Here is a 22,793-nt window from a genome sequence, read left to right on the forward strand (position 1 = left end):
GAAGGGTCTCCTCCTGGGCCCCCCCACTCGTACACACACACACACACACACACACACACACACACACACACACACACACACACACTGTGTGCGCACACAGGCACATCCACCCCAGGATCTCTCCGAGGAAGGAATGACCTTGACGGCTACCACAGCTCCTGCCGACAGAGGGAGCCCTAACTCCGCGGTCCCCGAGGGCTGGTGGGCGGTGGACTTCCCGGCCCAGGTGGCCCCCGGGATGGGCAGCCCTGGGGAGAGAGGGCAGTGGGAAGGGGCCCCTGGGTCTCAGGATCCCCCAGGGGTCAGGGGAAGCCGAGGAACATGGGGACAAGGTCAGGTGAGGGCCGGCTTGTAAGCTCACGGCCTTAAGCCCACCCAGGGGCCAGCTTTGGCCATGCCCGCCAGGCCCAGGCTCTCTCCTCCCAGACGCCATCTCTCTGACCCACGGACACAGGCCAGCCCTGCTGTTTCTATGGCAACCCCCCAATTCCAGGCTGAGCTTTCTGCAGGGGGGGTCATAGGGGGGCCCCCCATGCCGCCTCCCTCTCCAAGGCTGCCTGCTTTGGGCCTTGAACTGGGGTTCTCCTGAGGCCACCCCAGATGCTAATCTCAGAGCTTGGTGAAACTGGGTGGGGGGGGACATCTTGCAGGGCTTGGTGGGCACCCTGGCTCCTGCAGCTACCCTACCTCCAGAGCACTGAGCCCCCCCACTCCCCATCCATCCCTGGAAGAGGCTGTGAGAGCCCCAGCCGCGCCTCCCCCTCCCTGCCTCCGCCTAGGCTGAGCCGGCAGGTTGTCTTGGCAACGGGAGGCGGAGAGGAGATGCGCCGAGGGATGGAGGTGTATGTCTCCGCGGAAGCTGCCGCGCTCCTGCCCCACGCCCCAGGCCCTTGAAGGTACCAGGGAGCCCTTCCTCCTCCCCCCCTTTCCCCTGGACCCCCCATTCTGTGAGGCATGCTGGGTCTCCCCCAGGACTCTGCTCCCCCCGCCTCCCAGTCCTCTTTCCAGGCCCCGGTTCGCAGCTTCTTGTCGCCCTACCCCTGGGGACCCTTGCACCGGAAGCCAAATCTCCAGGGGTGGGGTCTGCCGGGGGGAGTGGGGAGAGAGCAGAACCAGACAGCGGGGAGAATCAGGGGGCCGACAGGGCCTTGCTGCTGCTCCGTCTGGCTCTCCTGGGGGAGCGGGGAGGGAGAGTGTGCAGGGAGCAGGGAGGAGCCAAGCCGCTGCGGGAGAGGCGCCCGGGTACCAGCGCGGCCTGCCCCTCCCCACCCCACCGCCACAGCCCTGCTGCATCTGCCCTGACCTTTGTCCCGGTCAGCCGGCCCTCCCTCTCTCCCACACTCACGCTCAGACACACTCAGCCTGCAGCGAAGCCGGCTTCATTTCTCCCCTGGCACTCACCCTTCAGGGCTGTGCCCCCTCTGCCTTCCACTAGCCCGCACACGCCGTCCCTCCCTGCCGGTCCCTCCCTGTCTGTCCCCTTCTGTCCCCTTCTCCTTGGGGAGCAGCATCCTGGGGCACACTTTCCCGTGCACCTTTCCTGACCCCCCAGAGTCCCTCCCCAGACTCTAGCTGCCCCCCCCCATGAGAGCAGCTGTGAGCAGTGGTTCCCAGTGGGCCCTCTGGGGTCACAGACGAAGGGAGGGGCTGGGCTCAGAGCCCCCAGAAGGGAACAGCCTGGGTCAGGCTCCCGGAGGGGTGGCAGGGGGCTCAGACCTACTTGGGAACAGGGACTGGATTTGCCTGGCAGGGGGTACAGTACAGGGGTGTCTGGAGAGATGGGGGGTCCTTCTCACCGCCCCCTGGCAGGGCTGTAGTTCCCAGGGGATTCGGATCACGGGTCTGAATGTCAGGAGACCTACACAGGGCACCTCTCGGGCGCACCCCTGCCCCCTGCCCATTCTAGGGTGCCTGATCAACACCCCCTGGGTCGCCCGTGCCTTTTTGCACCCCGGGAAGGAGGGCCCGGGCGGTGCCTGTGGCTGCAGTTAGGAGATGGGCAGGAGATACAGGTGCTCGCAGAGGCGGGGCGGGGTCGGCGGGTCGGGGTGCGGGTCAGGGACGGGCCGATTCGGATTCCGCTTCGTCATGGTGCCGGCGAAGGCTCCTCCTGTGCGGGCCGAGCGGGGTGGAGGGCGCGCGGGCTGGCAGCGGGCGGGCGCGGGGTCCGCTGGGGGGACGCTCCCGCTCGGCGCTCGCACCCACCCGCCCCCAGCCGGCCTTTTTCCTGTTATTGGTCCGGGGAGGCGCGGCCGGGCTCCGGGAAGCGACGCCTCTCACCTAGCGAGCGCGGCGCGGCGGCCGCGGATCGCCGGGATCCGCCCGGGAGCGGGGACCCGCCGCCGCGATCCGTCCTGGCATCCGGCCCGCCGCCGGCCCTGCCCGGCCACTCTGTCTGGGAAGAGGTAGGTGCGGGGTCCCCTCCTCCGCCGTCCGCCCCTCCGTGGGCGCCTGGACCACACACCTGCCGGGAACGCCGCTCCCCGCGGCGGCCAGCGGCCCTCCTGGGATGGGGAGACGGGTGGAGGTGCTCCATGCTGGCATCCTGCGGCCCCTTCCCCTGCTGGGCACCAGTGTCAGTGATGGGCAGAGGGAAGAGGGGTGCGGTGGGCAGGACTGACCCCCTCGGCTCTCAGAGTAAGGGCCGAGCCAGGCTGCAGGGTGGGGTGCATAGATACCCCCGAGGGTTCGAGGGGCTCACCCCAGGTTGCGCTGCCGGGGCGGCTGCCTGACCCCTCTCCAGAGTGACAGGCTGGCTCATGCTGCCCGTACAGGAGCCCCAAAGCCAGCCCCCAGTGGCTCAGAGCTGGCCAGGCGGGGGTAGCGGGCAGGGCGTGGCTGGGCGCACACAGGCCCCAGGACTCAGGGGCACCCCTTGGTACTAGCCCTGCCTTTCCTAGCTGGCAGTCTAAGTGCCCTTCCCTCCCTTTTTTTGTTTGGTGTGTGTGTGTGTGTGTGTGTGTGTGTGTATGTGTGTGTGTGTGTGTGTTGCTTTATTTGGGGGGGCCACACCCGAATGTGCTCAGGTATTTCTCCTGGCTCTGCACGCAGGAATCATTCCTGGCAGTGCTCAGGGAACCATATGGGATGTCGGGGATCAAACCCGGGCCGGCCCTGTGCAGGGCAAGTGCCCTACGTGCTGTACTCTCTCTCTCTCTCCAGCCCCCAAGTTCCCTTTCCCAGACCTGGCAGGGCTGGCACTTTGCTCCTGGGGTTCAGAGTTGGGGGCTCGGTGGCATCCTTAGGCGGGTGGCCAGACATGCGCATGCTTTTTGGGGACGGGCACATGTGCGGTGACTGGAGGCCGGGTAGGTGGGGGTGCGTGGGAGGCAGCTCGCTGTGCGTCATTGCGGGGGGCCTGCTGGCGAGTGGGGGCGGGACCCTGCAAGCAGGCTCTGCGTGGGGGGGAGTCCTGCGGGGGGCTGCTGCCTCTCGGCATCACATGTGCCACCTGGCAGTGCCCGTCCGGGATCTGTCTCTCCTACAGAGCTCGTGGGTGCGACAAGACCAGAATAGGGAGGCCCCCAGAATTTAGTAAATGAAGTTTGGGGTGCAGGGTGCTTGTGTCTCTCTTACCCTGCCAACCTGCTAGTACAGGTAACATTAAGTGGCCAGCAGGGTTGGCCAGGTGGAGGAGCTGAGCTCAGGAGCGGGGCTTGGGAGGGCCCGAACAGGGGAGGTTGTCAGCCTCTCCACGTGCTGCCAGACCCCTCCCCAGAGTGCCAGGCCAGCTCCTGATGCCCCTCCAGGAGCCCCAAACTGAGTTCAGCTAGATAGAGGAGGGCTTAGAAATGGGGGCCCGGGGCCGAAGCGATGGCACAGCAGGTAGGGCATCTGCCTTACTGAACCAACCCGGGTTCAATCCCTAGCACCCCACAGGGTCCCCTGAGCAGAGCTAGGAGTGATCACTGAGTGCAAAGCCAGGAGTAACCCCTGAGCATTGCCCAGCACGACCCTAAAACCAAACCAAAACCGAACAAACAACAATAGAAAGAAAGAAAAAAAATGGGGATAGGAGGGAGCAAAGCAGAAAAGCAGAGACAGGGCTGGACCGTGCCCGCCTTGGGCAAGGCTCAGGCTCCATGCCAGGAAGGAGGACTCTGGGGTAGGCCTGAGCCCACCCTGCTTCCACCGTATATGATCCAGGAGGATGACGGTGTCCGTCCACACACACCCCACACGGTCCCCTGCTGGCCCACGCCTGCAGCCTACCCCTCTCCGCCTGATGCTGTTTTGGGAAGGGTGGCCTTGCTGGAGCCTGCCTTTATTTCGGGATTGAGTTGTTGCCACAGTAACTGCGGGGGTGGGGGTGGGAGCGGGAGAGGGTGAAAGGGAAATACGGGGAGAAAAGATGAAGAAAGCCAGAGGGAATGGAAAGCAGTTTCAGAAAGCAGAGGAGCAAGGCAGCCCCTTGGGGAGGGCTGGAGGGAGGGGCCGGGCCCCTGTCCGCTGACCCCCCAGCCCACTTGGCCCTGGGCCTGACTCCTTGTGCCCGCACTGGGCAGCAGCCTCCAGGCGTGTCGCTTGTCCACACAGAAGTGGTGAGGCCTTCCCAGTACTCCGACGTAGACGCTTAGCACAGAGCGGCCCCATGCTCTTGAGGCCCCTCGGAGAAGGACCCTGGCCCACGTTGGCCTGAGATGGGCCACCCAGACCCTCTTTGGTGGCTTTTCCCAGCCGCCACCTCCTCATCTCTGTGTGAGGAGACTCTGGCTTGCGTGGGGTCGGAGGGAAGGCCTGGAGGACCGAGGAGAGCAGAGGCGGGGGCTAGAACGCCCAGCACTGGGGCTCGCCTCTGAGAGAGTGTCAAGGAACTGTGCGGCCAGAGCCAGCTGGGAAGGGTGGGGGCGCCTTATCACCAGCTCCCAGGAGCTGGGGGTGCAGTGTGAGGTGGGGCGGGCGGGTGGCTGAGATAAGGCACACACAGCTGAGGGAGGGCGGGGCGCCAGTGGCAGGATGAGCAGCTGAGGGGAGCTGGGGGCAGCCGAAAGGTCCTTCCGCCACCTGGGCCTGCCTTCCTCCGTCCTGCCCCCTTCCTCCCATTCCTCCATCCTGCTGCAGCCTGCCCTTTGGGTCCTGGCCCTGTGGGAGGTGGCCGGGCCCTGGGGTACACATGCAAGGCAGGTGGGGGTGGGGACTGGAGAGTGAGATCAGGGGAGAGGCAGGGCGAGGGGCTCACGCATTGGGGAAAGTCAGCTTTGGGGGAGAGGGCTACATGTGGGCTTTCACATCGAGAGAAGTCAAGAAACACCCCCCGCCCCACACACACACACCCCAGACCCGCTACCAAAGACATTTCCCTGCTTGCCTCAAATTTCACCATTAAGCTTAGGGGCCGGAGCGATAGTACAGCGGGGAGAACGTTCGCCTTGCATTGCACGTCATGGTGGGCCCGGGTTCGATCCCCGGCATCCTATATGGTCCCCAAGCACCACCAGGAGCAATTCCTGAGTGCAGAGCCAGGAGTAAGCCCTGAGCATCACCCAGTGTGACCCAAAAAGCAAAAATAATAATAAAAGGCGCTTTAAAAAAGATCTTAAGCTTAGCCCCAGTTAAAACGCAGGTGCAGGGCTGGGAAGGCTCCAAGGGCAGGAGTGCGGCTTTGCCCCTGGGAGCCCTGGGTTCGATTTCTGGCACCTCCCAGTCCCATACATCAGGTGTGGACCAAGGCCAAAGGATTAATAACACCAATAATAAAAATAAAACGCAGATGCCCGCAAGGGTGACCTATCCCGCTGCAGGCCAGGGCGGTGGGGGCCTAGGAAGGCCCTGAGGCATGGCTGGGGGTAGCGGGAATGGGGAGACAACATGGAGATGTCCCCGGGGGGTCTGGGCGCTGACACTCTGAAGGGTCATCTTTGCCTCCCATGGTAGTGCTCTGGGGGAGGCCCAGGGCCACCCCAGGAAGCTGTCTTGTTGTCAGGCTCAGCCACAAGCCACCCGGTGTTTCCAGACCCTTCAGGTTCCCCAGGCCTCTGCCCACCAGCCTTTAAGGCCTGACATGACTCTTCCCTTCCTGGAAGCAGACGTCTCTTCCTCCTTCTCTGTCTGTCTCTGTCTCTGTCCCTCTGTCTCTCTGTCTTTGTCTCTCTGTCTCTGTCTCTCTCTATCTCTGTCTCTTTGTCTCCTGTGTCTCTGTCTCTCTTGTCTCTCTCTCTCTGTCTTTGTCTCTCTGTCTCTGTCTCTCTCTGTCTCTGTGTCTCTCTGTCTGTGTCTCTCTATCTCTCTGTCTCTATCTCTGTCTTTGTCTCTGTCTCTGTCTCTGTGTCTCTCTGTCTGTGTCTCTCTGTCTCTCTAGCTCTATCTCTATCTCTGTCTCTTTGTCTCTCTCTGTCTCTGTCTCTCTCGCTCCCCCCCACTTCCCTTGGGCCAGAACCCATGGCTCTCTCCCTGGGGCCCTGCTCCTCGAGCACCCCCTCTTTCTTGCCCTGCTGGTGTCTCCTCAGCCCAGCCCTGCCGCCTGTCCTCAGCACCTGATGCCAATCTCCCTTCCCCAGAGGCGCCCCGGCCCCTCCCACCCTTCCCGGAACCTGTGCATCTGTGCACCCTCGCTGAGCCGCCCACGTATTCCCCCTCCATGACCCTGAGCCAAGGCAACACTGGTTCCTTAGACCCGCCAAGGTGCCCAGCCTCCGGCTGACACTGACCGGGGCCCCGCCCCACTCTCGGTGACTTCCCTAGTCCCTGCTCCTGGTGCTCTGCCGCGTCAGCGGCCAGCACACACCGGGCCAGGCCCGGAACACAGAATCGTCAGCCTACCTCCTGCCCGCAAGAAGCAGGCCTGCCGCTTCCTCCCTGTCGGCCGTCCCTGTCATGCTTCTAGTCGTGCGTCATGGGCTGCTGCCCCCCTCTTTGTCCTCCCTCGGCAGGAGACCCTAGGCTCAGGCCACCTGGAGCTCGTGGGACTCCTGAATCCGGTTCTTTTTTTTTTTTTTTTTTTTTTTTGCTTTTTGGGTCACACCCTGCAATGCACAGGGGTCATTCCTGGCTCATGCACTAAGGAATTACTCCTGGCGGTGCTCAGGGGACCATATGGGATGCTGGGATTTGAACCCGGGTCGGCCGCGTGCAAGGCAAACGCCCTACCCGCTGTGCTATCGCTCCAGCCCCAATCCGGGACTTCCTGCTGCCCCTCTTCCTCCTCCTGCAGCCTCAGTGCACCCCCTCGCCTGTCTCAGCCTCCCGTCCTGTCCCCCCCGCTGCAGGGCTGCCCAGATCCAGGCCTTCTCCCACCAGCTCCATCTCCACCTTTGGTTCCCTGTGCAAGTCTCACTCGGAACTAAGGCCGAAGCCTCCTGGATGCAGTGTCCAGGCTGCCCGCCCCTTCCCCACCACCTCCAGGCGGGACTCTGACACCGTTCCCAAAGTCAGACCTGTCTTCTTTGTGTCAAAAACTTTCTCAGCATTCCTTGGTCCACTGTCACCCACAAAACACAATCAGAATCCCTTAACCTGGCCTCAAAGCATCTACCACCTGGCCGCCAAACTTCTCTCAACCTTGGAAATCAGCCGTCCTTGCTATCCCCTGAAATGCCAGTGCTTCCACCCCTTACCCCCTCTCCCCCTCCCCGCCTCGACCCCCGCCCCCCCCCCCCCCCCGTCCCAGTTGCAAGCTGTTGCTTCCTCTTTCAAGAGTCCCCTTTTGGGGCTGGAGCCATAGTACAGCGGGTAGGGCACTTGCCTGGCACACGGCTGACCCCAGTTCAACCAACATCCTGTATGTTCCCCAAACACTGCCAGGAGTAAGCCCTAAGCGTCACTGGGTGTGCCCCCCCCCCAAACAAAACAAGACCAAGAATCCCCTTTTCAGTGTTTGCATGACCAAGGGGCACCTCCGATACCTCCTGCTTAAGATAAACCCTATTATAAAAAAAAAAAAACTATTTTTGAATTCAGGCACTGCGATATGCGAAGTTGTTCATAATGGAGCTTCAGACATACAGTGTTCCAGCACCAATCCCTCTTCCAGTGTCAATCAACTTCCCTCCACCAGTATCCCCTGGTTCCGACCCACTCCCCACACTGCCTCCTTAACAGGCACATTTTCAAGTTCAGTTACTGCAGGTTGAATCTGGAGCGCCCCTCTCTGTGCCCGCTCTTGGCACCCCAGTCCAGTGAGCCCTGTCTCTTGGGCCTCTCTCAGCGCTTAGCTGCTTCTCCAGGAGGGACTTTGCCTTCGGCATGCACTTCTGAAGGCAGCTCAGCCCTTTGGCCTGTTTCCTGCAGGAGACTCCTCCGAGTCTGGCCGTGCAGGGCAGACAGACGAGGAGCTGGGAAAGACTCTGGTGGATGGATGAGCCCGACGACAGGGGTGCAGGGGAAAGCATATGCTAGGAGCATGTGAGGCTCCAGATACAATTTTCAGCACTGTGCATGCAGCCCTGCCCTCCCCCACTACTGTCTATAGCCCTGGTGGCTTCTCAAGACTGTCAAGGTTGTACCCCCCAGCCTACTCCCCCCATGAGCAATACATGACTGGGTGGATTGGTGGCTGGAAGGATGAATGAAGTTGGTGGATGGTTAAGTATAATGGGTAGATGGGTGAGGGTTTGCCTCTAGGGTTCAGCCATGCATATTAACCCAATGCTGATTGGAGAGGAGGAAGATGAGTTAAAAAAGCAGCTCTGTAAGAACTTATCCTGGTTCTCAGATGTCTAGCATTACAAGGTGGTGGCCAGGAAGATAGCTCAAGGGTCGGGCGCAGGCCTTGCAAGTCCAAGGCCCCAAGTTTGATCCCCAGCTCCACATTACCAGGCCCGAGCATCGAACCATCCAGCCCAATTTGCCGAGTGTCACTGGGAGTGGCCCCCTAAGTCTCCTGAGCCCTGCTTGGGAAGCCCCTGAAAAAAAAAATAAGTAAAACAAATTTAAAATGCTAAAGCAGGGGCCGGAGCGATAGCACAGCGGGTAGGGCGTTTGCCTTGCACGCGGCCGACCCGGGTTCGATCCCCGGCACCCATATGGTCCCCCAAGCACTGCCAGGAGTAATTCCTGAGTGCAAAGCCAGGAGTAACCCCTGAGCATTGCTGGGTGTGACCCAAAAAGCAAAAACAAACAAACAAACAAAAAAATAAAATGCTAAAGCATTGTGGCTGGAGCAATAGCACAGCGGGTAGGGCGTTTGCCTTGCACGTGGCCGACCCGGGTTCGATTCCCAGCATCCCATATGGTCCCCTGAGCACCGCCAGGGGTAATTCCTGAGTGCAGAGCCAGGAGTAACCCCTGTGCATCGCCGGGGGTGACCCAAAAAGCAAAAAAAAAAAAAAAATGCTAAAGCATTGATTTTTAAAAGCTTTTCAAAACAAGGGGGCTGGAGTGATAGCACAGAAGGTAGGGTGTTTGCCTTGCAAGTGGCCGACCCGGATTTGATTCCCAGCATCCCATATGGTCCCCTGAGCGCCGCCAGGAGTAATTCCTGAGTGCAAAAGCCAGGAGTAACCCCTGAGCATAGCTGAGTGTGACCCAAAAAGCAAAAAAAAAAAAAAAACTTTTCAAAACAAGCATTAAGAAGGAGGAGGAATCTATGGACTAGAACCTCTCCAGGGTCTGGGACCCCTGGCACCTCTCTGAGCACCAGTCTTGTCAGAAATATGAGCATCTGGGCAGCTCAAGTCTTGTCAGAAATATGCCTTGGAGCTGGCATTCCACAAAGACTGGCGAGGCGGGACAGATCCCAGTCTGCCCCCAGCAGGCCGGTGCTAGTGAGGCTCTGTGAATTGCTCCAGTGCCAAAGAGACGTTTGGGGGTTTGTTTGTCGAGGGTTGGGGGAGGACACACCTGGTGGTGCTCAGGGGGTTCTCCTAGCTCTGTAGCCAGCGATCACTCCCGGCGGGCTCTGAGGACCCTATCAGGTGCTGGGGACCGAACCCAGGTCAGCTATGTGCAAGGCAAGCACCCTACCCACTGTACTATCCCCCCAGCACCTGAAGAGGAGGTTTTTTTTTTTTTTTTGGTCTTGTTTTTTGCTTTATGGGACACACCCAGTGATGCTCAGGGGTTACTCCTGGCTCTGCACTCAGGAATCACCTCTGGCGGCGCTCAGGGGACCATATGGGATGCTGGGAATCAAATCTGGGTCGTCCCGTGCAAGGCAAACGCCCTAGCCGCTGTACTATTGCTCCAGCCCCTGAAGAGGAGTTCTTAATCTCTCGAAATTTCCGTTTCTTTCCTATAAAAGGGCTTCCTGTTAGAGGAGTATTGGGATGACAAGATAATCCTCCTAAAGTACTTATCAGAGTACCTAGGTGAGTGCTCAGAGGGGCACTGTTGCGGTTTTCCTTCCAGCAGTCGTTCTAATTACGCTCAGCCAAGACCCCTGTGAGACCCCACCTAACTGGGGCCGAGGTTGCCCCAGGTTAGACGTGGTCCCCGGGATTCGGGAGGATTTACTGGCCAGGCAAGGACAAGAGAGCAGGAGGAGCAGGAAGGAGTCTGGAGGATTGGCCCGGTCTGGCGCCAGGAGCGGACGTGCAGGGAAGGGGAGTGAGGGCAGCCGAGCGGTGGGCAGCAGGGGGACAGTGGGCAGGTAACGGTCTGAGACAGCGCAGTAGGTGCTAAGATCGGGGCCGCCATGAGGAGCCTATGGGGACCCTCTGCGCAGGGAGACCGCTACAGCCCCGGGGGAGAGAGAAGCAGAGAGAAGGCTATGAACACACCATACAGCTGTCAAGTGGTTTTTGTTTGTTTGTTTTTTCCTTTTTTTGGGGGGGGGAGGATCACACCCGGCGATGCACAAGGGTCACCCCTGGCTCTGCACTCAGGAATTACCCCTGGCGGTGCTCAGGGGACCATATCGAACCCTGGTCGGCTGCGTGCAAGGCAAATGCCCTACCTGCTGTGTTATCACTCCAGCCCCCTACAGCTGTCATGTTTTATTTATTTATTTATTTATTTATTTTTGCTTTTTTTTTTTGGGGGGGGTCACACCCGGCAATGCTCAGGGGTTACTCCTGGCTCTGCACTCAGGAATTACCCCTGGCAGTGCTCGGGGGACCGTATGAGATGCTGGGAATTGAACCCGGGTTAGCCGAGTGCAAGGCAAAATGCCCTACCCACTGTGCTATCTCTCCAGCCCCCAGCTGTCATGTTTTAAACACGCCCCATGCTCCGAGTGTCCCGGTGACACCGATACATCCCCCCATTTAATGGACAGGTACTGTGTGGCCCCGTGAAGCGAAGCCATTGCCCAAGGTCACCCAGCGTCTGTGGAGCAGAATCCGCTCTCCCTACCGCATGGCGCTGCCTCTCCCCTTCCTCGCCACAGCTCGGGCCACCAGGGCACGATGGCAGCCACTAGCGACCTGCCTGGGCCGAAGGGCCACTGTCCAGGGGAGGGCGGTGTGGGGCTGAGGATGACGGAGAGATTTGCTGAGGGAGCACAGAGCGGCCCCAGGAAACTGGTGACCTTCTGGGGCAGAGAGAACAGAGCACGGTGCCTGGACACTTCCTGTCCAACAGCACCAGTGGGGTGGACGCAGCCCTGCTGGAATGTGGCCGCCAGGGAGCAGGCATAGGGGGAGGGTCCCCTGCTTCTTCCCTGGGAACCTGGCACTTTCCGCTCCCACCTTGCGGCCTCTGGGCAGTGACCACTCCCTCTGAGCGGAGCCTTCCGGAGTGGGAGAGTGGCAGGACTGCAGATGGAGGGGGAGAAAGAGGCCAGCACCAAACCAGGGACACAGGCCACGGCCGAGGCCAGAGGGGGTGAGGCTGGCCTGGAAGTGGACAGCAGCTCTGGGGCCCCCCCGCAGGTGTGACAAAGCCGGGATGTGCTGGGCCGCTGACCCCTGCCGTCATTTCCTTTCCAGCCCCAGAACAATGGCTCCAAGCCAAGTGCAGTCCCGTCCACATTCCGCCTCGCTCTGTCCACGTGCGCTGGCTTTCCCGGAATGCACGAATGGAAAGCCCGAGCCGCGGGTCCTCTGGGAGCCCCGGGGCCCAGCAGGCCGCGCTGGCAGCGCTCCGCTTCCTTTACAGGTCAGCCGCCCGCGGAGTCACCGAGGGATGAGGACGCTACAGCCCGCTGGATCGCCCTCTCTGCTCTCACGGCCCCAAGCGCGCAGCGCCCCGGAGCCGGGCTCAGCCTGACGCCTGGCCCTCTCCCGTCGTGCACAGCACCCCGCCGGTGACCCGAGACCCCCCCAGCTCCCTGCTGCATGGACCGGCTGCAGAAGGTGCGCGCGGGGTGGGGCCGGTCGGGAGCCGGCGGTGCCACCTGGTGGCTGCCCGCAGCACTGCACCCCGGGCCCTCCGCCCTCCGCACAGCCCCGCCGCCCTGCCCTCGCACACACGCACATGCCCACCCGCCCGCCTTCTCCCTCTCCCCAGCAACCACTGACCTCCCCCGGGAGCGTCAGCTCCTCCAGAGATTCCAGTGTGCCCGGCTCTCCCTCCAGCATCGTGGTGAGTACCCCTCACCAGCACCCTCAGGCCGGGAGTGGGCGGAACGTGCAGCCCCCCTGGCCGCTGCCCCGCAGGACGCACCCCCCCACCCTGGCCGAGGCCCCAGACCTCCTGGACCTTCCGCACCCGGGGACCCCCCAAGTGCCAGGTCTCCGGCTAGTGAGGTGACCGACCCAGGAGGGTCCGTTTCCGCAGCTGGCGCCTGGAATGAGACCAGTCTTCCCCGCTGGAGGCCCGTTTCCGCGCCATCACCCTCTTCCCACTGTGCCCCCCAGGCCAAGATGGATAATCAGGTGCTGGGCTACAAGGACTTGGCTGCCATCCCCAAGGACAAGGCCATCCTGGACATCGAGCGGCCGGACCTCATGATCTACGAGCCCCACTTTACCTACTCTCTCCTGGAGCATGTGGAGCTGCCCCGGAGCCGGGAGGTGAGGGCTGAGGCCCCTTGGGGCCCCTTGGGGTGGGACTGGCAGAATCTAACCCTGCCTGGGGCCCTGGAGGCCAGACTCAAAGAATAAGAGAGGGGGGAGGAGGAGCGACAGGAGTGATCCCTGAGCTGGGGTGTGCCCCCTCCCAACATTGGGAGGGCTCTGCGCCTTATGGGTCAGGTCACCAGCCCCGGGTTGGGGGGCTCGAGAGAGAGGGGTGGGCAGGAAGGCTCAGGGACTCAGGTTAGGCCAGGGTGGGAGAGGACAGAAGAAGGGTCAGTCCCTGGAAGGCCCGGGGACACTGAGCCTGGAGACCAGAGCTGGTGGACAGGGACAGTGATGGTATGTGCACTGCATCCCTCTCCTGTGGGGTCCGGTGGCCCTGCCACCTGTCCGCCTCCCCCGGGGTCAGGTGCATGCGCCCATGCTGTGCTCCTACTATGGAAACTGCCTCCGGGAGCGCGGCGGTGCCTGGGCGGAGTTGGGAGGGCAGCTGTGGGCATGAGGCCACCATCCCCACGTGCCAGCAGGGCTGGGCTCCATCCCCGCGGTCTCAGCACGGCACACGCTCAGCCCTGCCTGGTCTCTTCCTGCTGGGGAGAGACTTCTGGGAGGCCCAGGGTGGAGTGAAGGTCGGAGGGGAAGAGATGGACCAGAGACGAGTCCTGCCAGCAGTCCGGGTGGCGGCGGGTGCAGAGGGGCCCTGCGGGGCTCTGGGGCGAGGCGCTGACTCCCTGCTCTCTATTCACAGCGCTCGCTGTCCCCCAAATCCACCTCCCCCCCACCGTCCCCAGAGGTGAGTCTGCCTGCCCGCCCCGCCCCACCCACCCCAACAGCTGACTCACCCTCCCCCAATGCGGGGCAGGGGTGGCGCAGAATCAGCAAAGGTCCCTCCGGCCCCCTCGCTGGCAAATGTTCCCCATGTTGGGGGGCATGGGGCAGCTCTGGGACACGAGGTGATATGTGTCTGTGAGGGGGGTGCGGACTGGGAGCTGGCTTTCTGCTCGGCAGGTGTGGGCGGACAGCCGGTCCCCCGGCACCATCTCTCAGGCTGCCGCTCCAAGGACCACGGGGACCCCCCGGACTAGCCTGCCCCACTTCCACCATCCCGGTAGGTGTTGTGGTCAGCGTGGCTGCACCCTTGCCCTGGGGCCACTTTCTCCCCCAGCATGCTCTTCTCTCTTCCTCTCGGCACGCTCTCCCCGAGCACATCATGCTGAGCCTAAACTGAGCAGTCACCCCTCCGTGCCAGGGCCGCAGGAAGGCTCCGGAGACGGTGGGGCTACCCCGTCTTCCCTCCCACACCAGGGATGGACGGACAGAAGGGTCCACCCTTGGGGTCTACCCGGAGTACAGCAGATAAGGCACCTGCCTGCCTTGCATGGGGTGGACCCAGGTTCAATCCCCGGCATCCCATATGGTCTTCTGAGCACCACCGGGAGTAATTCCTGAGTGCAGAGCAGGAGGAACCCCTGAATATCAGCAGATGTGGCCCAAAAAAACAAAAAAAAGGAAGAACAGAAGTCCCCCCCACTCAGGCACCTCTGTCGGGACCGGACACTGTCGGGCTCTTTAAGGAAGCCCTGGCTCTCTGTTGAATCCGTTCTCATCACTGACACAGCCCCTCCGCCCCCAACATGCCCTGCTTCTCCTCACTTGCTCCTTCTCTGCAGAGACCACCCGCCCAGACTCCAACATCTACAAGAAGCCCCCCATCTACAAGCAGAGAGGTGAGGGTCCCCGAGCCACTGCCCGGCCAGTGCTGCCCACGGTGCTGAGGGCGGGGGCAGGAGTGGAGTCCGAGCTGCCTGGAACCTTTGCCTGTGGCTTCGGGGACTGGGGGATGGAACAGGTGTGGCAAGTGAGCTGGGGGGCAGTGGTGGGCCAGCGAGGCTGACCTTGAGCACTGTCTTCAGAGTCCGTGGGAGGCAGCCCCCAGAGCAAACATCTCATTGAGGACCTCATCATCGAGTCATCCAAGTTCCCTGCGGCACAGCCCCCCGACCCCAACCAGCCAGCCAAGATCGAAACCGACTACTGGCCGTGCCCCCCATCGCTGGCCGTTGTGGGTAAGAGGAACTTGTGTGTGTGTGTGTGTGTGAGCGTGTGCGTGTGTGTGAGTGTGTGTGTGTGGTTGTGTGTATGATTATGTGTGTGATTGTGTATGTAAACATGTCTGATTGTGTATGTGAGTGTGTGGTTGTGTGTATGATTATGTGTGTGATTGTATATGTAAACATGTGTGTATTATGTGTGGTTGTGTGTATGATTATGTGTGTGATTGTATATGTAAACATGTATTATGTGTGGTTGTGTGTATGATTATGTGTGTGATTGTGTATGTAAACCTGTGTGGTTCTATATGTGAGTGTGTGTGATTATGTGTGTGTGATTGTGTGTATAATTGTGTGTGTGATTGTGTATGTAAACATGTGTGTGGTTCTATATGTGAGTGTGTGGGATTGTGTGTGAGTGTGTGTGATTGTGTATGTAAACATGTGTGTGAGTGTGATTGTGTGAGTGTGTGTGGTTGTGTGTATGATTATGTGTGTGATTGCATATGTGTGTGTGTGTGTGTGTGTGTGTGTAGGGGGTCAGCCCCAGACACCACCTCCACCTTGGGCCCTGGTGAAACCCAGTGAAGCACCTTCCTCCGCTCACCCCTGAGCTCTGCTCTGGCATCTCCTGCTTTCGCCTCCTGGAGTCCTGGAGCCCAGGGGACAGTGGCTGGATTTGCCACGTGCCATCGGCCGCCTCCTCCCTCACCCGCTCACGTCTCGAGCAAGTATCAGACCCTGCCTCGCCCCAGGCAGTGAGACAGAGAGAGTGGAGGTGTGTGGGTGCCCAGGGAGCCTCCTATGTTGGTGCACACGGGCGCCCGGGTGTGCCCACCGGCTTTACCGCGGCGCCCGGACGTGGTTCTTTGCTGCCTGGAAATGAGCTCCAGTAGCAGCAGAGACAGCAGCGGGCGAGGGGCCTTGCGGTCAGCCCGCCAGGAGCGACCCTCGGTGCAGGGCTCAGAGCAGGCCCTGGCCTCTGGGTGTGCCCGCCCCCCCACCTCTGAGGCGCAGCCTCACCAGGCCCGTCTGTGCCCTTCACAAGCCAGCGCCTGGCAGGTGCCTGCTGGGGCCACTCACTGACCGCCATGCTGCCCTGGCCTGTGCTTCCCAGAGACGGAATGGAGGAAGCGGAAGGCCTCTCGGAGAGGCGCTGAGGAAGAAGAGGAGGAGGAAGATGATGACTCCGGGGAGGAAATGAAGGCCCTGAGGGAGCGTCAGAGAGAGGAGCTCAGTAAGGTAGAGCGCCCACCTGCCCACTCCCAGCCTCCCAGCCTCCCAGCTTCCCTGCCTCCCTGCCTCCCTGCCTCCCTGCCTCCTCACCTCCCAGCCACCTGCCTCCCAGCCTCCCAGCCACCTGCCTCCCAGCCTCCCTGTCTCCCTGCCTCCCTGCCTCCCAGCCTCCCTGCCTCCCTGCCTCTTTGCCTCCCTGCCTCCCAGCTTCCCTGCCTCCCTGCCTCCTCACCTCCCAGCCACCTGCCTCCCAGCCTCCCAGCCTCCCTGCCTCCCTGCCTCCCTGCCTCCCTGCCTCCCAGCCTTCCTGCCTCCCAACCTCCCAGCTTCCCTGCCTCCCTGCCTCCCTGCCTCTCTGCCTCCCAGCCTCCCTGCCTCCCTACCTCCCTGCCTTCTCACCTCCCAGCCACCTGCCTCCTAGCCTCCTTGCCTCCCTGTCTCCCTGCCTCTCTGCCTCTCTGCCTCCCTGCCTCCCCACCTCCCCACCTCCCAGCCTCCCTGCCTCCTTACCTCCCCACCTCCCAGCCTCCCAGCCTCCCAGCCTCCCTGCCTCCCTACCTCCCTACCTCCCAGCCTCCCAGCCTCCCTACCTCCCCACCTCCCAGCCTCCCTGCCTCTCTGCCTCTCTGCCTCCCAGCCTCCCTGTTATTGGGGCACAGAAGTTCCAATCCCAGCCAGGCAGTTTGAAGGAGGCTTCAGCCTGAGAGTATCCCAGCCAGAACAGAGTTGGGCGGCATTCTCCTGCTCCCCCAGCATTCATGGGTCACTTTTTATTTGTTAGGGGCCACACCTAGCCCTGTGCTGGAAACCCCGGGGCCAGAACCAAACCCTGGGCACCTGTCAGCAGAGCCTGAGCTCCAGCCCTCTGAGCCTTCTCCCCCGCCCCTGGCCTGCTGCTTTCATTTGATTTTTTCTTTTTTAGTTGATTCTCCCCTTCTTCCCTCTGTTTGTAGTGCCCGGCCGCAATGCTCACCCATTGGTCCTCCTCACGCCTGGCTCCTACACTTTGTCACATGCCTGTCTGCCTGCGGGGGGCTGGTTCGGCAGTGGGGGGGCCAGTGCATGCCTGGTGTGCGCTGGAGGCCACACCCTCTGCCCTGGTGCTCGGAGCACGTGTGGTCGAACGTTTGCAAGGATGGCACTTCTGCCCGCGCTCTGGGCCTCCCTCACATCGCTGCCTCCCAAAGGGCCCCTGGGTTTCCTGCTGCTCTGTGGGGCCACGACCTAATCTCAGGGTGACAAACACAGAATCAGGTGGTGCCACTGGCGCAGGCTGAGCAGGGCACTTGGGCACGGAGTCCAGTGGGAGGGATGCTGGAGGCCAGCAGTGGACACTGGAGGTGCCTGGGCTCACACCTGGGCACGGTGGCCGAGGCCGGGTGGGGCTGACACTAGGCAGCTCCAGTTCCTTATCTCGAACGTGGCCCCGTGCAGCAGAGCAAAGAGCATCCTGGGGCAGCCACGGACTCCAGGCAGCCGCCCTTGGGGCCTCCACCAGGCCCCGCTCTGAACCATGTGGGCCCGAGAGACGAGTCCTGGCCCCATCTTCCTGCCTCCTCACCAGGTCACTTCCAACCTGGGAAAGATGATCCTGAAAGAGGAGATGGAAAAGTCACTGCCCATCCGGAGGAAAACCCGCTCCCTGCCCGACCGGACCCCCTTCCATACCTGTGAGTGTCCTGGACAGGGCCCCCGGCAGTTGGTGGAGTTTGTCCATCCTGTGTCTGGCCCTGTTCTGCAGGCACTGAGGGGAGGGGTGGGGGAGGCCCGGGCACCAAGCATGACATTTACATGCCCTTTGGGGCAAGGCCAGATAGCAAGAGAGGCTGTCAGCTTGGGCTGGACGATGGGACGGCAGCACCAGCCGAGTTCCGTGTGGTCGCCCAGGGCTGCCTGAGGCCCCGAGCACCCCCAGATGTAGCCCTGGTGCACCCTGGCACTGCTGGGCTCAAGCGGTGAACCACTGTGCGTAGATGACTAAGAGGGAGTGACCCTCCGAGGCCCCTACACTGTCTGGGAGGCCGTCCCCCTCAAATGACAGGATGCACCCAAGAAGAACTAGCAAATTTGGTTTAGTAAGCGTGTATTGGGTGTATTTTCCACAATCAAGTGGTAGGAATTAGAGAGTGAAGGAATCAAGCCCTAGGCTGGGAGGTGCTTGCCTGCGGGTGCCTGGTTTGATCCCATGGGTCCAGGCACCACCAGGAGCAATCGCCCAGGGACCGTGTCAGGCATAGCCCCTGGGGGTCTGGAGGGAGCACAGTGGGTGGGGCATGTGCCTTGCACATGGCTCCGGTTTGACCCCACGTACCCTGTATGGTCCCTTGAGCCTGGCAGGAGAGATCCTTGAGCACAGAGCCAGAAGTATGTGCCCCCCCCCCAAAGAAAAAAATGGCACTAAGAATAGCCCCTGAGCACCTCTGGGTGTGAGCCAAGACCCAGGGGGTCCAGAGAAAAGGGGGTGGACTGGAGGACTAGAATTAATCAGCTGCAGGGCTGGAGCAATAGCACAGCGGGTAGGGCGTTTGCCTTGCATGCGGCTGACCTGGGTTCAATTCCCAGTATCCCATATGGTCCTCTGAGCACCGCCAGGGGTGATTCCTGAGTGCAGAACCAGGAGTAACCCCTGTGCATTGCCATCTGTGACCCGTAAAGCAAAAAAATATATATTTTTTTGAAGAATTCAATCAGCTGTCACCGGGACCATTTGAATGTGGGGTGAGGAATGACTGTTCAAATGACTGAGAGTAACAGTTTAACAGTTTTGTGTGGGGCACTGGAACTAAGTTTCACAGGAGGAAAATCAGGAGACAGGTGAAGAGGCTGGTTCAAGGGTCAGTTCGTACCCTGCCTGGGGCATGCAGGTGGGCCCCAAGTTTGAGTGGAAGCTTGAGCAGCTGCTGGTGCTCAGGCCCTGCCCTCAGAGCAGAAAGGCTGGGAGAGAAGGATAGAGAAAAGGAGCCGGTGCTGAGAGGCCCCGGGAGGCCCGGGCACACCCTGGCCCCTCACATGTCAAGATCAGTCAAGATCAGCCGGGGGCTTGGCTGGGAGGAGATCCGGCCTCAGGGTGTGGGAGACCGGCCTTAGAAAGACCTCTCTGGAGCCAAGAGGTAGCTCAGGCTGCGTGGGTGACGCCCTGGGTTCGATACCTGAGAGATAGTACAGCGGGGAGGGGGTTTGCCATGCATGCTTCGGACCCAGGTCAAATCTCCAGTCCCCTGAGCACCACCAGGTGCAGAGAGAGAAAGGCAGACAGACAGACAGACAGACAGACAGGCAGAGATAGTAACGGGTTAAGGCAAACGTAGGGGTCGGAGCAATAGAACAGCAGGTGGGGCATTTGCCTTGCTCTCGGACAACCCTGGGTTTGATCCTGGACATCCCATATGGTCCCCTGAGTACCAGGAGTAACTCCTGAGCATCACCAGGTGTGACCCAAAATGCTAAAATATATATAAAAAAGAAAAAAAAAGGCACATGCGACATGCATACCGTGGGTTGATCCCCAGTGTTGCATGATCCCTGCGTGTCACCAATAATCTGGCCCTGCAGGGCCCAAGCAGCACCAAGCCGTAGGAAAAGCCTTTCTGAGCAAGTCAGCCCCCAGGGAGAGGAGAGGGGAGGAGAGAGGACAGGAATGGGGGAAGGGGAGGGGAGGGGAGGAGACGAGACTTAGTGATCTTATGAAACGTGCAATTGAGAGTGACAGTGATGGTGCAGACAGGAATGAGCCTGCTCCCTAGACTAGACTGATTTTATTTTTTTATTTATTTATCAGTTTCGGGTTACTCCTGGCTCTGCACTCAGGAATTACTCCTGGCAGTGCTCAGGGGACCATCTAGGATGCCAGGGATTCAAGCTGGGTCAGCTGCGTGCAAGACAAGCGCCCTACCTTGCTGTGCTGGCTCTTCAGCCTCTCATGAGACATTTCAATTTTGATCACTGACATTCTAATAATAAGACCAATAACGATTCTATAGCTGGTTTTGGGTTGTTTAATTTTGGGTCACTTCCAGTGGTGCTTAGGGCTTGCTCCTGGCTTTGCATTCAGCTTGGGGCTCACATGGGGTGCTGGGGATCAAACCCAGGTTGGACACCTGTAAGGTGAGCACCCTACCCATTGTATTATTGCTCTGGCCCTGATTCTGTAGCTTTGTCTGAAATATTATTATAGACAATTTTGTTTTGTTTTGTTTGGGGGCTGCACCCAGCAATGCTTATGGGTTACTCCTGGCTCTGCATTCAGGGATTACTCCTGGCGATGCTCGAGGGAGCAGATAGGATGCCAGGGTTCCAACCCTGGTAGGCCGCTTACCCGCTATACTGTCTCTCCAGCACCTGGAAAATTATAGATTTTTTTAATAGGGGGCTACTCACTCCTGGCATAGCTTGGCCCTTGAGTTTGGTGGCGCCTGGGGCTACCAAGGCCATACCCAGTGGTTCTTGGGCTGAGGCACACAGTGCCAGGATCAGAGTCAAAGCCTCACATGTTAGGCATGTGCTCCCCCAGCCCAAGACTTTTTTTTTTTTTTTTTTTTTTTTTTGCTTTTTGGGTCACACCTGGCAATGCTCAGGGGTTACTCCTGGCTCTGCACTCAGGAATTACTCCTGGCGGTGCTCAAGGGACCATATGGGATGCTGGGAATCGAACCCAGGTCGGCCGCAAGCAAGGCAAACGCCCTACCCGCTGTGCTATCGCACCAGCCCCCCAAGACTTATTTTTGCACCCCCGAGATTTGCGCCTTGGTGGCGAGCCTCAGCGTGGGCTCACTGTGGATTTTAGCACTCAGGCACGTGGCCACGTTATATGTCTCCTGCACTTCTGCTCATGAGGAAAAGGTCAGGCCTGTGCCAGAACCACGGGCACGTGGGCCCTGCCCAAAGGTGGTGGCAGAGCACCCTAGGCTCTCCCAGGTGCCCCTGCCAGGGCCCGAGAGGGCGTCCCTGAGGGATGGCCGGCCTCAGGGTCTGAAGCAGGCCTCCGCTGTCTTGCAGCCTTGCACGGTGGAACCTCAAAGTCATCTTCTCTTCCCGCCTACGGCAGGACCACCCTGAGCCGGGTAAGGTCCCCCCCCAAAACCCCGGGCTTCAGGAGAATGGGTCTGGTGGGGCATGGGGGGGAGCCTGGGGCCAGGGGGCATGAGGTGGGCCACGCCAGCCCCTCACGCACGCCGTGGCACTCTGTCCCCCTAGCTTCAGTCCACAGACTTCAGCCCGTCGTCGGGGAGTGAGGCCGGAAGCCCAGGTGAGTTGGGGGCGGGGGGTGGTCCGGCTGGGGTGGGGGGGTGCCCGCGCGCTCGGAGCGCCCGCTGAACAGAGCTCTTCTCTCCACAGGCCTGCAGGTGAGTGCGGCCGGCCCAGGGGAGCCCGGAGCCCCAGAAGCCGGGACTGGCAGTGTCAGGGGAGGGGGGCGGGGGGCTGCACTGTGACCCGCTGAAGACACGAAAAGCCCAGGGTAAGGCCGGGAGGTCTCCCTGCCCCACGCTGGCTCACTGCGGCTTTGGTCTCCCCAGAACGGAGAGGGCCAGAGGGGGCGGATGGACCGGGGGAGCTCCCTGCCCTGTGTGCTCCAGCAGAAGGTGAGGGGCAGAGGCGCTAGGCGGGGACTGTGGGGCGGGGGTCCTCTGGGGCGGAGGAGGGCAGGGAGATGGATGGCAAGGCAGCATGACCCCCAGTGGCCCCTGCAGGCTGGTAAGGACCCGGGGAGCAGAGAGGGGCCCGTGGGCAGGGACCGCCGGGAATGACCCTGCTCCCTGCTCCCCGCCCTGCCCCCAGATCTACCCCTACGAAATGCTGGTGGTGACCAACAAGGGCAGAACTAAGCTGCCCCCCGGTGTGGACCGCATGAGGCTGGAGGTACGCAGGGGCCGTGCTGGGGGGGGCCCGGGCAGGTGGGGAGTGCAGCGCACCTCCTTCCTGAGCCGCCGTGCGCCCCTCACAGAGGCACCTGTCGGCGGAGGACTTCTCCCGGGTCTTCGCCATGTCTCCCGAGGAGTTCAGCAAGCTGGCCCTGTGGAAGCGGAACGAGCTCAAGAAGAAGGCCTCTCTCTTCTAGCGCCTCTCCGTCCCGGCTCCAGCTGCCCGCTGCTGTCGGGTCTGCAGCCTCGGGGGTCCCCCGCCCCCACAGCATCATCTCTGGGGGGAGCAGCTGGCGCAGAGGCAGGCTTGGCTCCATCCCTTGGGTAGAGGGAGAGGCAAGTCCGCTGCAGTGCTGGTTGTGGGGGGGACACAGCCTCTTCCCTGCAGTGAGCTGGGTCCCATCCCTTCCCCCTGCACTTAATGTTGGTGTTCCCCCGCCCCACACTCCCTCTCCCGCACAAGGTCCCCAGAGAAATCAGGAGCAATGAAGGTGGCGCTCAGTGGTCAGGCCTGTCTGCTGTCTTTTTTGGTTGTTCATTTTTTTTGTTTTTATTTTTGTTTTTGTTTTGTTTTGTTTTGTTTTGGGGGGGTCACACCCAGCCATGCTCAGGGCTTACTCTTGGGCTCTGCGCTTCAGGAATTACTCCTGGTGGGCTCGGGGGACCATGTGTGGTGCCAGGGATGGAACCTGGGTTGGCCATGTGCAAGGCAAACCACTATCCTATCGCTCTGGTGTCTTGACCAATGGAACCCTTGGGCCCTAGGAGTGGGGGGTTCTGGCAGGAGGAGCTCCAGGGCCTGTGTGCCAGGCACT

At 61.0% G+C, this 22,793-nt stretch overlaps 1 protein-coding gene across 3 annotated transcripts; it reads left to right on the top strand.

Moving 5' to 3' along the window:
* The first annotated feature begins 762 nt into the window (after window positions 1-762).
* Window positions 763-22,486, top strand: DMTN (dematin actin binding protein). Of its 3 annotated transcripts, none has more exons than XM_055144470.1 (15): window positions 763-896; window positions 11,974-12,170; window positions 12,325-12,399; window positions 12,675-12,830; window positions 13,582-13,626; window positions 13,842-13,941; window positions 14,504-14,560; window positions 14,747-14,899; window positions 16,002-16,126; window positions 17,685-17,790; window positions 21,116-21,180; window positions 21,314-21,365; window positions 21,455-21,699; window positions 21,896-21,976; window positions 22,062-22,486. In XM_055144470.1, the coding sequence occupies exons 2-13, from the start codon at window positions 12,153-12,155 to the stop codon at window positions 21,547-21,549; spliced, it is 1,047 nt and encodes a 348-aa protein (XP_055000445.1). In that variant the 5' UTR covers window positions 763-896; window positions 11,974-12,152; the 3' UTR covers window positions 21,550-21,699; window positions 21,896-21,976; window positions 22,062-22,486. The 3 variants fall into 3 exon arrangements, with proteins under 3 accessions (XP_055000445.1, XP_055000447.1, XP_055000446.1); XM_055144471.1 differs by lacking the exon at window positions 763-896 and adding an exon at window positions 2,115-2,405; XM_055144472.1 differs by lacking the exon at window positions 12,325-12,399.
* The last annotated feature ends 307 nt before the right edge of the window (window positions 22,487-22,793 follow it).

This window comes from Sorex araneus, chromosome 7, assembly GCF_027595985.1.
Source record: "Sorex araneus isolate mSorAra2 chromosome 7, mSorAra2.pri, whole genome shotgun sequence".
NCBI classification, from domain to species: domain Eukaryota; kingdom Metazoa; phylum Chordata; class Mammalia; order Eulipotyphla; family Soricidae; genus Sorex; species Sorex araneus.